Here is a 14911-nt window from a genome sequence, read left to right as displayed (position 1 = left end):
TTTATTACAACCAGCCACGCATGAGGGCTCCAACCTCTCTACATCCTCACTAACACTTATTTCCCCTAATGGGTGTGAAGTCGTATCTCGTCGTTTGCATTTGCATTTCTCTAACGATTAAAGATGTTGAGTGTCTTCTCATGTGCTTGTTGGCCATCTGCACGTCTTCTTTGGAGAAATGTCTATTTAAGCCCCTGGGCCACTTTTAATTGGGTTATTTGCTTTTTTGTTGCTGACTTGTAGGAGTTCTTTATACATTCTGGATATTAATCCCAGAGCCGATACATGATTTGCAAATATCTTCACTCACTCTTCACTTTCTCGATAGTGTCCTATGATGTACAAGTGTTAAATTTCCATGAAGTCCAATTTTTCTGTTTTTAATTTTGTTGGCCTTGCTTTTGGTGCCATATCCAAGAAATCACTGCCAAATACAATGCCATGGCATTTCCCACACCACGTTTTCTTTTAAGATTTTTAGTTTTTAGTTTTCTTTTAGTTTTAGGGACACCTGCATGACTCCGTCGGTTAAGCATCCAACTCTTGGTTTCAGCTCAGGTCATGATCTCATGGTTTGTGAGTTCGAGCCCCGTATCGGGCTCCGCAGCTGGCACCGTGGAGCCTGCTTGGGATTCTCTCCCTCTCTCCACACCCCCTCTCGATCCCTCCCCTGCTCATGCTGTCTCTCTCTCTCTCTCTCAAAATAAACAAATGAACTTAAAAAAAGAGATTTTTATAGTTTTAACTCTTACATTTTTGCGTTGGCCCCTTGCACACTTCAGAGATCACTAGGGATTGTTTAGAATGTGCCAAACCCATCAATATCGCCGTGTTTGACGTCTCTGTGCATTGCTGCTGTCACCTCATTGATGGGTGCCCTGCCCCCCTGTGGCATGTGAGAGCTTTCCTTGGGTCCTCAGTCCTTTTCACGTGGCACTTGTGGACTTTGATGACTTCTTTGCTTTCTGACATGGCGAGATGTGCCCGCCTCACTGTGTGCATTTTCTGCCTCAGACCTGGAGTCAGCTAAGTTCTCCAAAAAAAGCCCGATTCCCTTTCCACCTGTTTGGAAACCAGTCTGGGCACAGGCTGCTCCTGGCTACATGGTTGTTCTCATTTGGAGGCCTTTGTGGTAGACAGAGTGATGAAATGCTTTTCAATGTGTGTGCACACACAGGCACGCACGTGCACACGCACGTGTGAAATTCGTACCGAAGCTCCCGTCAGGCCTGAAGCCGTGGTGCCACCTCCCTGGTTCCCATGCTCACCCTTCCTTCTCCCACCCGGACCCAGCTCAGCACCAGCGTCGGCCATCTGTCCTTGGCACAGTTGGCAGCGAGCGTTTCGAGGGACGCCGCCAGAGTCAGCACCAGCGACAGGACCGCTGCCCGGCGTCTTCGCCCTGGCCGCTAGCACGGCAGCCTGGAGCTGCGCGGTCAGTTCGCCGCGCTTTCAGGGCGCTTGGAAGACTTCTTTCTCTGCAGTTCATTGGTCTCGTCATCTTTGGATTTTTAGAGATTGCTTTTTTGATTTCAAATTTTGTTTGCAATTATGTAAAATGTTTGCATGATTTTAAGACCCGATCTGCACGATGAGGCAGCGGCCCAGGACTCCGTTGGCCGCGCAGGCCCCAGGCGGGCAGCCTGGAGGCCGGGGTGGGGGGTGGGGGTGTGGGTGAGCGGTGGTGGCAGCAGAGGCCGGACAGGGCAGAGGCGGGGGCAGAAGTAGCCCTTGTCCTGGAACCAGCGTGCCCCTCACCTGTCTCTCTGCCTCCCCACAGGTTGCCAGGCAGGAGGGAAGGATCATCTTGACGTCGGGGCTGCCATACCACAAGGTGGGGGCCCTGAAGATGGCTCATCTTTCCAAGGGAGCCTCAGCCTGGCCCTTGGGCCACCGCCCTCGGGGTCTGCTCGCTGCGGGGGCTAGTGGGAGTGGGGGCTGACGGCTGTCCCACTTGGGGGGACGAGCTGGGGGGGAGGAGCCCTTGGCCCCGGAGCCCAGGGAGGGGAGGTGGGCCTGTGCCCACGGCTCAGCGGCTGTGCTTCCGTGCAGCTCCGGGCCCAGGTCGGGGCTGGGCGCTGCCTCTGGGTGGACTGCTCCCTCAAGGCCCGTCAGCAGGCCAAGGCCGTGCTCAGGCATTTCAACGTTCGAGTCACCCACGCAGACATCTTCAGCCGCTGCCAGGTGAGTCCCACCTGCCCCCGGCCTGCCTTGGGCCAGTGTGTGAGCCCCAGGGCTGTCAGGAAGCCACTGCTGTGACAGGAGACCCAGCGTGTCTCTGGCTGGTGGCAAGACAACAGAGGTCATGTGCTTTGGCGTTTGTGCCCTTCCAAGCGGCCGCCGCCGCCACCCCATCTGGGGCAGATGGGCGCCACTGGGTCCATTCTAACGTCTAGAAAGGTCTGGGTCGGGAAAGCCATGTCTAGGGTTAAGATCAGAGAGGGGTCTGAGGCCTGGGTCCTGTCTGCCGATTCGGACCAGGGACGGGGCGCCCTCCTCTCCCTTCTCTGCCGGCCTGGGTGCACCGAGTCCTAGCCCCCATATCTGGCTTAGGGGGAGGTGGTGCAGGCCGGGGCGTGGCTGCACTGAGGCATGGGGTCCCCACAGGGCACAGTCCTAGTGCACCTCAGTGGCTCCTGGTGCAGAGTGCTGGCTATTCCCGGAATATTTGGAGTTGGGGCCATGATGAAGCTCTGTGAGGAGCACCTCTCCAAGCCCAGTTGTTTGGTGGACACTGGGCCTCACCTCTGCAGCGCAGGGGGGTAGGGGTTAGGGTCTCCAGCCAGGCTCATGGGACATCATCCCACCTTGCTGTGCCTGTGTCTGGAGATGGGGCACCCTGAGGGCAGGCATGCAGCCGAGTGTGAGGGAGACAGGAGGGAGGGAGGCCCTTCTTCAGGTCCTGGACCCCCCTCTACCCAGCTTCAGGTACAGCCTGTGCCGACCCCGGGTCCCCGGCCCTGCCAGAAATGACTGCGGTCATCCCGGTGGCGGGAAGTGCACCGCGGGGCCTTTTCCTTCAGCGAGCTCTGGCAGGACAGGAACCTTGTCTGCGGCCTCTCTTTGTCTGTGCTCAAGCCGACAAGTGTTGTAAAGACCCCAGGACGTCCGGGATGCCTGGGAGGCATTTTAATGAGCTTTTCAGAGCCTCTGCTGCTAAGTTTTCTTGAGAAAACAGGAAGTTGGGTAGCTGGGAGGAAACCCCCACCCGTGCCCCGGGAAGCCTCATGCTGGGGAGCAGGCTGACCTCCTTCAGGCCTGCGAGGGCACCGAGGGCAGCCGCACACGGAAGAGTGTCCACGGCCCCACCTGCCCCTCCGCCCTGGGCAGTTGTAGAGCCCCCCTGCCCTGCCAGGTGCGAGGGGCAGGATGCAGAATGTGCCCCAGGGAGGTGGGGTGGGTGCAGTATGGAGCCAGTTCAAAGGCTGGGAGGCAGAGTTGCACCAGCCCTGATAGGGGACCAGCAAGTGCCCTGGCCAGAGAGGGCAGCTCTCCAGCACCCAGGACAGAAGACAACCCACCGGGGGGGACACCGTCCGGGGGCACAGAGGTGCTAAGACCTATTCTGGCTGCAGCAGGTGGCGGGGGGGGGGGGGGATGGAGCCCAAGTGAGAGGTGGCATCTGTAGCAGGTGAGGAGTGGGCTCGGGTTTCAGGCTTTGCCCCTGGCCAGCAGGGAGGGAAGGCGCTGGGTCTGGGCTCCCTGGGGTCTTGGTCTGGAGGCCCACGCATCAGGCCCTCTAGGTTGGGGACGGGCATGGGGAAGGGGAAGCCTCGGCTCGGGAGCTCTGCCCAGCACTGTCCTTATTTGAGGTATATACGCATTCCGCCAAGACTAGCTGGGGAGGAGGACAGACAGGGTCCACGACTTGGTGCCATGTGACTGCACTGGCCAAGAAGCAGAGGGCAGCCACCCCAGGCTCGGGGGGGGGGGGGAGCGGGAGGGGGCGTCCCAGGCGGAGACCCCTGTGTGTGGCTGCAGTCAGGCGCTGGCTGACAGGCAGCAGGCAGGAGCACAGGCGTAAGGCTGCGTGTGGACGCCTGATGGGCCTTTGTCAAGAAAGGGCCCGGAGAGCTTCTGGTTCCAAGGCTGGCCAGTGGCCTCCAGCTGAGCTCAGCTCCAAAAGAAAGTGTGCTGGGTGTGCCCCAGGGCAGGACCCTCCCTGGGTGGCAGATAACTGTGTGGGAGGGTCCAGGAATGTGCACAAGGAGCCTGAAAGGCCAACTTTATGGAGCCAAGTGGGCAGAGAAAGGGGTTTCTGAGAAGCCAGGATTTCTAAATTTGGAACTGGCCATGGTCACCACAGAGACATCTGGGGAAGCGGTGGGAGGACTAAGCTTACTCTGTGTCAGGGAGCTGGTGGTATTAATGCTTGGGCCTGAGGCCGGGGTCCCCCCGCATGTTCTCAGACCAAATACCCGGTCATTGTGAGCACAGGTCTGGGCAGGCCTCCGGCCACATTCCCACCCAGAGCTCCTGGAGCCCCTCCGCCACGGCATTCCCAGCTGAACCCCAGGAGCTCAGCCTGAGAAACAGCCAGGAACGCCCAACCACCCCATCCTGCACACTGGCCACCCCTACTCCCCACCCAGTGCCCCGCTGTTCTCAGGGCCAGGCAAGGTAGATGGGTGGCAAGCACCAAGAAGCCCCGAAGAGGTGCCCCACAGACGTTCCCAGGCGATGGCCCAAAGCTCAGCGAAGCCACTAGGCTGGCTCCACGTGGCCCCATGGGCTAGACTGGCTTTCGAGCCGGTCTGGACATGAGAAAGTGCCGGCCGCTGACCAGCAGGGAGCGTCACACGCAGGACTGACCCAGGGAGGGCCTCTGTCCTCAGGGCCCCGCCCTGTGCTCCAGTGGGGCCTGCGCACCCTGGACGCTGGCTCAGAGCCCCTGCCGCCCGGCCCGGGCTGGAGCTGGCTGTCTCCCTGGAGACCTCCCACTGCCAGGCTGACTTTCCATTTTCTTTTCCTTCCTTATGCTATTTTAGTGCCATTCCCGGAGGGAAAACCCACTTGACACACAGGCATTCCCAGAGTGAGCCTGGCCACTCTCTGGGCTGGTGCATCAGGGTCCAAGGCGGGAAGCAAGTCAGAATGGGAGAGGGCTGGTCCAGGCCTGGGCTAGGTGCCCGGCCAGGGGTCCATGGCCGTGCCCCACTCTAGTGCCCAGCACCTGCCTCCAAGCTGTGTTGACACTCGGCATGTGCCTTGGGCACAGGGTCCACTTTCTGGGGCATCTGCACGTGAGGACAGGGAGCCACGTGGTGGAGGCCAGAGGTGGGCAGGGAGGCTCGGGTGAGGGGGTGGTGGGTCTCCTGTGGCGGGCAGGGTCACGGACCCCTGAAAATGGCCACCTGGGCCTGGGATCGTCCGTCAGGAACATCCGCCAAATGGATGTTCCCAGTGCCGTCCGCTATGGGAAAATATTTTATCAAAGAGATTGGAGTTAAAAAAAAAAAAAAAAAGCGTAAGCAGGAACCCCTGACATGGCCCAAGTGTAATGTCTATTTTTACTGTCCCTCTGGTCCCCCTCCGCTATGGTGGGGAGCAGGCTGTGGTCCCCGTGTGCAAGTAGGGCGTGTCCTAGGAGTCAGTGACGTTGGCCTCCGGAAGCGGGCACCCGGGAGGGGAGGCCACTGCAGGACGGTGACCCTGCCTTGGGGAGCTCTCAGGCAGTGCTGGCCACAGGGTCCCCAGGAGACGGAGGGTGTTGGGTCAGAGAGGAGCCTGCAGCTAGAAGAGGTCGGGCCTCAGGCTACAGGCTCACAGACACTCAGGACACAACAGGGCTGGGCGGGGGGGCCCCCGGGGTGGAGGTGGACACCGGCCCAGACTGATGTCTGGCAGGGGACGGATGCAAGCAGAGGGCTCCCCTGGCCTGGGGATGTGAGGGGGACTGCAGGCAGCCACCTCCCAGCACCCATGCCCAGAACCTGGGGCAGCGGGGACACCTGTGCCCAGCCCATTCCTGCAGACCCTCCCTCTTTCCTGACGACCAGACTAGGGGCCGACAGGAAGAGGGGCAGTGGCCGCTGACCCCGCCCCTCCCCAGCCTTTGTGTCCCGTGGCCCCCAGCCCCGTTCCCACACTCCGTGCCCCCAGGGTCACACAGGCACAAAGGCTGCAGGAGGGGTGGCCACCACCCTGCACAGGGAGAGACCCTGGCCCGCCGGCTCCTAGGCGGCAGGGGGAGCAGCGGGGGGCTCTGGGGGAGGATGGGTTGGGGGCAGCTGGCGTCGGGTTTCCGTGCCGACATGGGGCCTCAAGGACAGTGGGGTCCACCAGGCAGGTTTTGGCAGGGATTAAGGCCAGTGCGCCCCCAGCCTTGGGATGCTAGCCAGGGTGATGTCCCAGTGCGGTCCCTGGGGGCTGACAACAGGGTGGGCCCAGGCCCCACAGCCTGCAGGGCCACCCCCCTGCCCTGCCTCCCTTCCAGAAAAGCCCTGGTCCTCGGCCAGAGCCCAGCTTCAGTTCCCGCCAGATGGCCCTGGGGACTAAGGGCCCGGGCCCAATGGCCTGGGCCCCCCCCCCCGCCCCCAGTTTCTGGTGGCTCCGATCTGACCCCAGCCGCTTTAGGAAGGGCCCTGGCACTCCTGGGTCGCACCCCTGGCCCTGGCCCATCCAGCAGTCAGCACCGCCTGCTTCGTCTCCACGAGACCCTCATCCTCCACGGCTACACAAGTGGCACCTGTGCCACCCCGCGAAGTGGCCTGGGCTGAGAGGAGGCCCTAGGGCCAGTCCTGTGCTCATGGCCTTGAGACCTGCCAGGGCTCCTCTGGGCCAGTGTCCGGGAGGGTTGACGTGTGAGTCCCCCCAGCCCAGCTCACGCCAGGCGCCCAGCCGGGTACCCAGCCCCTCTCTCCTTCACACATCAGTCTGTGTGGGCTGTGCTCCAAGACCCGGCCGTCAGCGATCACGTGCTTCTTAATGGGCCTTCCCTCCAGCGATCTGGAGGCCCATCTGGATGGGGCTTCTCTGGCTGGACCCCCGGAATGTTGATGGAAAAGTGAGCCCACGTCCTGTCCACTTTCAGAAGGGGTGACAGGCTGGCCTGGCTACGCTGTGAGGGGACCACACTGGACACAGGGCCACGGGGCATATGTGCTCATCCAGTGTCCACAGGTGCGTGGACACTCAGCATGCAGGTGGACTGTTGGTGGCCTGGACAGACGCATCCATGGCCCCGAGTCAGGCCAGTGTGCCCTGGGCCTGAGGAGCTGGTGCAGGCCAAAGACAGACCCCTGGGAGTCTGGGGCAAGGACGGTGGGGAGGTCCCCTCAGGCAGGACAGTGCAGGCCTAGCCATCTGGGCCAGGGCGTCCCTCCGCTGGTCAGCTGGCGGCCACACGTACCAGAGGATGGGCCAGGCACAGCTGGCCGCGGGGGCACCCCCAGTGCTGTCGTCTTGGGCCTGCGGCCAGTTAAGACACCTCGGACAGTGAAACCACACCTGGCGCCCACGACACACTGTCTGGGGGTACGGTCGTGTCTCTGAGGACCTAGGTCCTTCCCCCTCTCCGCTCCACACCTCCACACCCGCTGCGCAGCCCCCAGCCACGGAGCTGTCCAGAACCACTGGCCAGACATGGCCGAGGACCGGGCTCTGAAGAAATGGAGGGAGGGCAGAGCCCCTGGTGACCAGCCGGGCCTCCGGGCTGGAGGGCAGAACAGCCCCACACCGGCCGAGGGAGCCTGGGGCTCAGGGACTGAGGCACACCGAGGCCGCACACAGCCAGCTTCGGGGTTACCGGCAGGCTGAGACAGACACCCTGCCCCTGGTGTCGGCACCCCGCAGCCTGCGGCTAAATCGTGTGAAATTCACATCTCAGCGTCCGCAAATAGTTGTCTTGGCAGCAGCCCTGCCTGTGTGTCCTTACACTGCCCACAGCTGCTTTCTCAGGGACCCAACGGCCCTTCCAGGGGACTGACCCTTGCCTGGGGGCCTGGCTGGCATCTGACCGGGGAGGTGGGCACTCTTCTTCCTTTTGAACGATTGCCAGCCCCAAAGCAGAAGTGGGGCCCCAGAGCCAGGGGGCAGCGAGCTGCGTGGTGGGTGGCCATGGGCCTGGATGGGGACGGCAGGCCTGAGAGCGCGGACCCACTGTCCACTCAACCCTAGATACAGAAAGAAAGGCCTGGCTGGCCTCAGGGGTGTAAAGCCAGCGGCAGCCAGCCCCCCTTGGGGCTGCAGGGAGAGGAGGCCATGGGCACCCATGGATTGGGTCTGGGGAGGGCCCACGGGTGGTAAAACAGGGTCTGCCAGGCAGGGACCAACGGCTGGATGGCCGTTGCAGCAGGGCGCTGGGGGGGCAGGGGGGGCGGGGAGGGGGGCAGGAACATCCATGAGTCACCCCCACTGCCCCCCCCCCCCTCCCGCCCAGCCTCTCTTCCCTCCCTGGCTGGGGCTGGGGAGTGGCGCATATCCCCTCCTCCCTCCCTCCCAGGGGGCCTGCACATTCAGGACAAGTGTAGACCCCAGAGGTCACTGAGGGCAGATGGGGCGTCCGAGGCAGAGCAGCATGCCTGGAGGGCCCTCTGCTCTGGCAGGATGGGGGCTGGGTGGGACCCCAGCCAGCCAGGGACAGGGAGGGGCCTTGGAAGAGTAACCCCACAAAGGGAGACAGGCCTGCTCGGCCAAGCCCGAACTCCTCCCTTGAGGTGGGGGACTAGGTGGTGCAGGGTCCTTCGGGGAAGTGGGGGGAGTCAGGCTCCAGCAAGGACTGCTGCTTCCTCCCCTCGTCTTGGAAAACGCATTTCAAGGCATAGGTGTGGTGGAAGGAGCCGCCTCTCTTAGCCTGACTCGGTGGTCCTGGGAAGAGGCAGGGAGGAGGGGGCCAGGGGACCCCTGCCCTGGCTCAGCCCCCACTCAGGCTGGCTCCCCACAGTGCTGGGCCCATCGTACTGTGGCCCCCTTGGCACCTGATCTCCCACCCTCCCCACTCGGTTGTCTGTCACTTCCTCCAGGAAGGCCTCCAGGCCCCCAGCCCAATCTCTAGAGCATCACCACTCTTTGGAGGAGTACTTTGGGGGCTCCTCTCTCCCTTGGCTGGGAACACAGTAGGGCAGGCCTGCTGTGAGTGAAAGGCAGGCCCCACAGACATTCAGACAGCTTCAGACCCCAGGCTTCGGGGCTCCAGTTCCCTTCCAGGCCGCTGCCTGCTGTCTGAGGACTTGGCTCCACTTGTCTGTTGAAGGGGGACAACCAGAGCTGATCCCGGCTGGCACAGCCTCGGGGCCCCTCCCCAACTTCCTTAGCCTGCCCCCCCCCCCGCCCCCGTTGCCTCCCTTGGCCCTAGGTGGGAGGGGTACCCCAGCCCCCCTGGCCCCGGGTCCTGGCGCGGGAAGGCAGGCGCAACCGTTTGCTTTTGAATCTCGGCCGGGTGTCCTGAGTGGCCCTTTCAAAGGCCGGCCGGGGGCGGGGGCCGTTCCCAGGCGCGCCCCGCCCTCCCCGCCCGCCCCTCCTCCCGCTTTCCCACGCGGCCCGGCCGCCGGCTGGTTCTCACGGCCCGCTGCCCCTCCCCCGTCTGGGAACGGGCCGCGCTGCGCCCGCCGCGCTGGGGTGCCCGGGAGCCCCAGGATGGGGGGGGGGGGTGCGCCTGGCGGGGGGGTTACTGGAGGGGGTGCCGCCTAGGGGTTGCTGAGGTCGCCAAAGGGAGGCAGACAGCACCCCACACACGGGGCCTGAGGCCAGATTGTATTGGATTTAACCTAGGGCAGGTGCTCTCTGGCCCCCCACACCTCGTGGAGCGACCCAGGGGGCCCTGGCCAACCCTGCCTTGTGCGTGGGGACAACAGCACCCACTCCTCATTAGGGTCTCCCTGACTGGGAGCAGGTTCTGGGGCCTCGGTTCCTCCTAATACCCTGCAGAGACTAGGTCACTGGTTTTACGAAGTACAAATACAGACCCCGCAGAAAATAGTGAATGCCTTCTCACATAGAACTGTAATCCCATCCCACACTTGATCTGAAATTCGCATTCAGGGCCCAAATTCTCGCTGGCTGCCTGAGGGGGCCTGTGACTGTGTCCTATCAGGGTTGAGGAAGCAGGGCAGGACTTGGCTACCAGTCTGGGCCCCCTGGCTCACCTTGGCTTGCCTCCATGAAGGTCAGCCCTGGCCCACCCAAGTGAGCTGGAACAAGGGGGTCCATTCCACCCAGCTTCAGATAGCCTGGGCTGGAGTCGGCCTCACTGCCCCCACGAGGGGGTCTGCACGGGAGTCCCCCCCAGTGGGCCCTGGGCTGTGGCTGGTGCAGCTGGAGGAGGAGCTTTTCAGAAGCCCGGGCACCCAGGGTGGGGAGTGGAAGCCAAGTAGGAGGCCCACCCGCCCGTCCTAGGTGTGGCCACTGCCCAGGGCTCCGGCCTGCAAGCCCCAGAGGGGCCTGGGGGAAGGGCTGTGACCCTCCCGAGCCTCCCTGGCCAGGGTACACCTAGGCGGGGCAGGGCTTCCTGCTCGGGCAGGCTCTGGCTGTCACGCATGCTGTGCCCCTCTGCCCATTCCACCCACCGCCCTTTTCCCCCCTCCCTCGCCGTCAGAGAGACCAGCCATGTGCTGCTGCAGGTTCAGGGGTATCCGCCCCCAGCCGTGGCTACTGGGGCCCTCACTGTGAGTCGTCAGCCCGCCCTCACCCACTGCAGGCATGAGGGCAGCTCTGGAGCTGGGGGGTCCACTCCCAGGGAGTCCAGCAGGCCCTCCCGTCCCTGTAGCAGGAGGTGGGCCCGGCAGGAGGCTGGCGGGGAGGGTGTCTGGCTCCAGGCGCCAGCCGCACGTCTGCCTCTGAGGCCAAGGCCCCAGTCGCGGGGTGCTGGCCTCAGAAGGCTGCACAAGATGGCATCAGCCTGAGCCTGTGCCCCACGAGCCGGTCGCCAGCCGGGAAAGTCCCAGATGCCATTGTCCCCTCCACACCTGCCGGGGGAGGTGGATGTTCAGGTCTCCTGCCACTGAAAATAGAGGCCCCCGGGAGCACCCCTCCTGCACTCCCTGGCGAGGTGCACACAAGCCCCTGTCTACAGACTGCTCGTACACAGACACACTTCCAGGGTCAGGGGGCATGTGAAGTGACTCGCCCTGACACGCCCCGTCACACAGGTCCCTCATCCACACCTTGGAACACCCAGCCACACTCACTCCTGCTCATGCCTCTGTGCTGCTCACGTGCACACACACCCTCAGTGCTCTTGCGCCCTTCATGCCGGAATGCTTATGAGAGAGACACCTGCAGGGCGCCAGCTTCACACACGTGCCCAGTCATAGCCCCTCGGGGACTCCTGCACCCCACACGCCCCAGTGCCAGTGGCTCCTGACCCCCTAGGGAACCCACACAATGCTGACTGTGCCCAGGCCCTGCTGTGTCTGTGGAGACACTGTCCTGAGCCTACAAAGGGATGGGCCCATGGGAACTGGCCTTCCCGGGCCTGGGGGCAGGGCTGGCGCTGGAGCACGGCCCCTGTAGGGCTGCTGTCCCGGGTCATAGACATCCAGGTTGGAGGCCACCGGCAGGAGGGCCTGCCCCACAGACAGAAGAGCACCAGGGTTGGGTTTGAAAACCTTCCCATGCAGGCCTGTGCATCAGCCCCAGCCGCGCGCTCCTTGCAGGGCCTGGGTCCTGGCCCTTCTGTCCAGCGTTCGCCCCAGGCCAGCAGGATGGGGTCACATCTCACAGATGCCCTGTGGGCCAGCTGCAGGGAGGGGGGCTCCGTCCTCCTGGCCCCTTGTCCCGTCTCCTCTGGGCAATCAGACAACACCCCGTGCCGGGGGCCAACAGGGTCCTCATGGGCAAAGCTGGCTGATGTGCTTGTCTTGGAAGAGGGCCCCAGCCCCAGCGGTCGTGCTCCGCTCCAGGGCCACATCACCTTTGGGGGCAGATGGCTCAGGGCCCCACGAGGTGCTGCCTGGATGGTGGGGGAGAGTGAGGTGTGGAGCAGACCCAGGCCTCACCGCTTCCTCTGGGGCTTTGTTCCCGCCCCGTCCGGGCAAGGTGTCAGGCCAGTGGCCTTTCATCCCAGCCCTCTGGCCCTGCACCCGGCGCCATTTGTTAGGCTGGCCCTGGGGGCGGTCACGGTGGATGAGCCAGCCTGGGGAGGCCTCAGGACAGCAAGTGTGGACTGTAGGGGGAGGTGGCACTTGGCAGGGACCAAATGGGCAGAAAAGCACCCTGGGAACAGGGATGCTGGTGTCCTGAAGTTGAGACCCTCCAGGGCTCCCACTACCCTGACCGGAGCATCCGAGACGCTGGCCGTGTGTAGATGTGCTCAGGAAGGTGCCGGAAACCATTCTCAGTGCCGCGTCGGCTTCTCCCACCAGGCGGTGGGACGAAGTGCTGTTTCTTTTCTTCTGCTTTTTTATGCTTCGCTCTTGTTCCAATTTGCTCTAAATGAGCAAGAAATAGCCCATTACTCTAGAACATGCCACAGCTTCTGAGCCCAGCCCCCACCCGCCCTGCCTGTGGGTCAGAAATCCCCAAACTTGGCCTTCCAGGGCCTGGGCTCCAGAATGACTCCCCCCTCCCCCACTGGGGGTGGGGGCTGCAGGGGTGTGGCAGGGCCCCCGCTTGGAGCCTGGACCGCACTCGCCGTCAGGCAGGAGTGAGGTTTCTACAAGCCTGCCCCTTGCTCAGAAGGAGGGCACCCAAGTGGCCTGGGCCCACTTCCCAGCTGGAGCCTAAAACTCTCAGCGGTGCCTAGTGCCTACCGAGCTGGGGAAGCAGGGTGGTGTGAACTCCCCAGGCAGCCAGCCTGTGGTGCGGAGCTCAGGTCATGGACCTGGCTGCTGGCTGGGCAGGAGGCCCCACTCACGTCCTTCTTAGGGCGGGGGTCCCTTCTCGGCTCCCAGCCTAGGCAGGCCCTGCACCCTTAGGAACACGTGTTCTCTCTCATACCCCGTGCCCGGGTGAGTCCCAGGTATGGCTTCTATCCCGCCCTCCTCTCTCCCTCACACCCACCCCCCATTTGCTGAGGCCTGGGGCTCAAGGCTGATGGGGGCCCAAGGGTGTTTACAAGCAACCAACAGGGCTGTGCTGTCCTGGGCCCAGGGAGGGCTGGTCGCCTCTGGAGAGGAACGTGTACAAGGGCCCCTCCGAGCTGCCTGCTGGCCCTGCCCAGCCCGTTCTGTGGCCCTGGCTGGGGCGTGCCCCTCTGCACTCTACACCTGTGTGCCAGCTGTCCGCTGGTTGTGCACAGCAGACACCTGCAGGCGTGCTGACCAGGGTTGTGTGTGTGTGGGTGGCCCTGCACCCAGGGCAGGTGGGAACACAGACGTTTCCAGGGACGCAGACTTCAGGACAGTTGCTGTGACCTTGCCTGTTGCGCAGCTCTTGGTTCTGCTGGCCACGACCACTCCTTGGGTGAGTGTGACTGCGAATCCTGGGCTCAGACCTGAGAGGAGGCCCCGCCCTTGGGCATGGCCCCTCAAAGCCCCCCAGCTCCCCCCTGCCAAGTCTTAGCCTCAGTGGAACGGGCAGGTGTCCCAAGTGCCTGCTATAGCCTCTCGTCACACCCCCAAGAAGCCCAGAAAACAGAGCCTCCTGGAGAAGTGGCCAAAGCAGGCCTCTCCCGCCCTCCCCAGGCCCCAGGGAGGGGCAAGGGGCTGCAGAGGGTGGACCAAAAGGTCAAGTCTGCCTAACTCCCGGTCTGTGGGCCCCAGCAGTCCCGATGACCAGTCACTGCTGGCAGCCCAGCCCCTGGGAGGCAACCTCCCCCTTGTGGGCTCAGGTCTCTGGCCGAGACAGTCCCCAGGCGGACAGAGTGCCCTGAGTTGGGACAGCACGGCAAGTGCGTGTTGGCTCCAAGCAGCTGTAAGAGCTGTGGGGACCGGGCACGCAGGTGGACTCCTGGGACCAGGAAGCCACGAGCCTTCCCAGCCCCTCCAGCCCCCGACTCACCTGGCCCTGCCCGCCCAGCCAGGCTCTGGGGCTGGAGGCCCTCCCCGCCCTCAGAATCCCAGACTAAATGGGGGTACACAGAGACCAGGCTGGACTCTCAAGACCATACACCCAGCCCCTGTCCAGGGCCTTCCCCGGGACCCCCACTGCAGTCTGTCCAGGCCCACCGGCATCCCAGGGCTTGGGTTTGTGTGTCCCCCAAGGGAGAGTGGGCATGGCCCAGACACCACCTGCACATACCCCCTCTCCTAAGGGTCAGCGTGAGGACCCTGGTGTGGGGTCCTCGCTAGCCGAGGGCCCTGTAAGCAAGTTACTCAGCCCCTCAGAAGCCCCCTTTCTTCATAATGAAAGGCAACGTCTCCCCCTTTGGTGTCAGGAAGGGTGCTGGGCCACGGGCCCCAAAGAGCAGGGCCTCGGCCTTGTGTGAGGCAGGTGGACCTTGCAGGGGACGGGGACAGGAGACACAGGGAGCCGCTAGGTGCTGGTCCTTCCTGCAGATGGGGAGCGCAGGGCAGAGAGGGGGTGAGCATGTAGAACCGGCTTTTCTAGCCGGGGGTGGGGGTGGGACAGGGCCTCCCAGGGCCCTATGGGGTGACGGCAGGGCCCGGCAGTGGGCAGCAGCCGTGGGAAAAGCAGCACCGGTGGTTCCCGAGGGTGGGGCCAGGTCCTTGTGGATGGCACCGGTGGTTTGTCTTCGTGCCGTGACTCAGCGTGAGCTGGCAGTCCCGCCCAGGTGTGTGCATCAGGCCCAGGTCCTGGGAAGGCTCCCACCCCCTCCCACTAATGCAGCATCCCTCTCACACCTACAGGCTCCGTCCCCTGGGGGGGCCTGGGTCGGGGGGGGGGGGAGGGCGAACGCGGTTCTCTGTGGTGGGCAGCCCAGGGCAGCGACCACCCTTTCCCCAGCTGGACCTGGAGTGACCACAGGCTAGACCTGCGGCCGGGGCTCCACCTGCACTCCTGCCCAGGAAGGTCCCTGGGTCTGCGACCGGGAGGCCAGGGCCCACGGCAGACTCCCCGTGCCAGAGAGGTG

At 63.6% G+C, this 14911-nt stretch overlaps 1 protein-coding gene across 3 annotated transcripts in view; it reads left to right on the top strand.

Moving 5' to 3' along the window:
- The window catches only part of EXD3 (exonuclease 3'-5' domain containing 3), an 84340-nt gene that overhangs the window by 61442 nt on the left and 7987 nt on the right, over window positions 1-14911 (top strand). For all 3 annotated transcript variants that reach the window (XM_032595488.1, XM_030293380.2, XM_032595489.1), the window contains 2 exons: window positions 1781-1834; window positions 2053-2184. In XM_032595488.1, the coding sequence (XP_032451379.1) occupies window positions 1781-1834; window positions 2053-2184 (186 nt within the window). The remainder of the gene's footprint in view (window positions 1-1780; window positions 1835-2052; window positions 2185-14911) is intronic.

Source organism: Lynx canadensis, chromosome D4 (assembly GCF_007474595.2).
Source record: "Lynx canadensis isolate LIC74 chromosome D4, mLynCan4.pri.v2, whole genome shotgun sequence".
NCBI classification, from domain to species: Eukaryota; Metazoa; Chordata; class Mammalia; order Carnivora; family Felidae; genus Lynx; species Lynx canadensis.
This window is presented reverse-complemented; position numbering and strand designations above follow the sequence as displayed.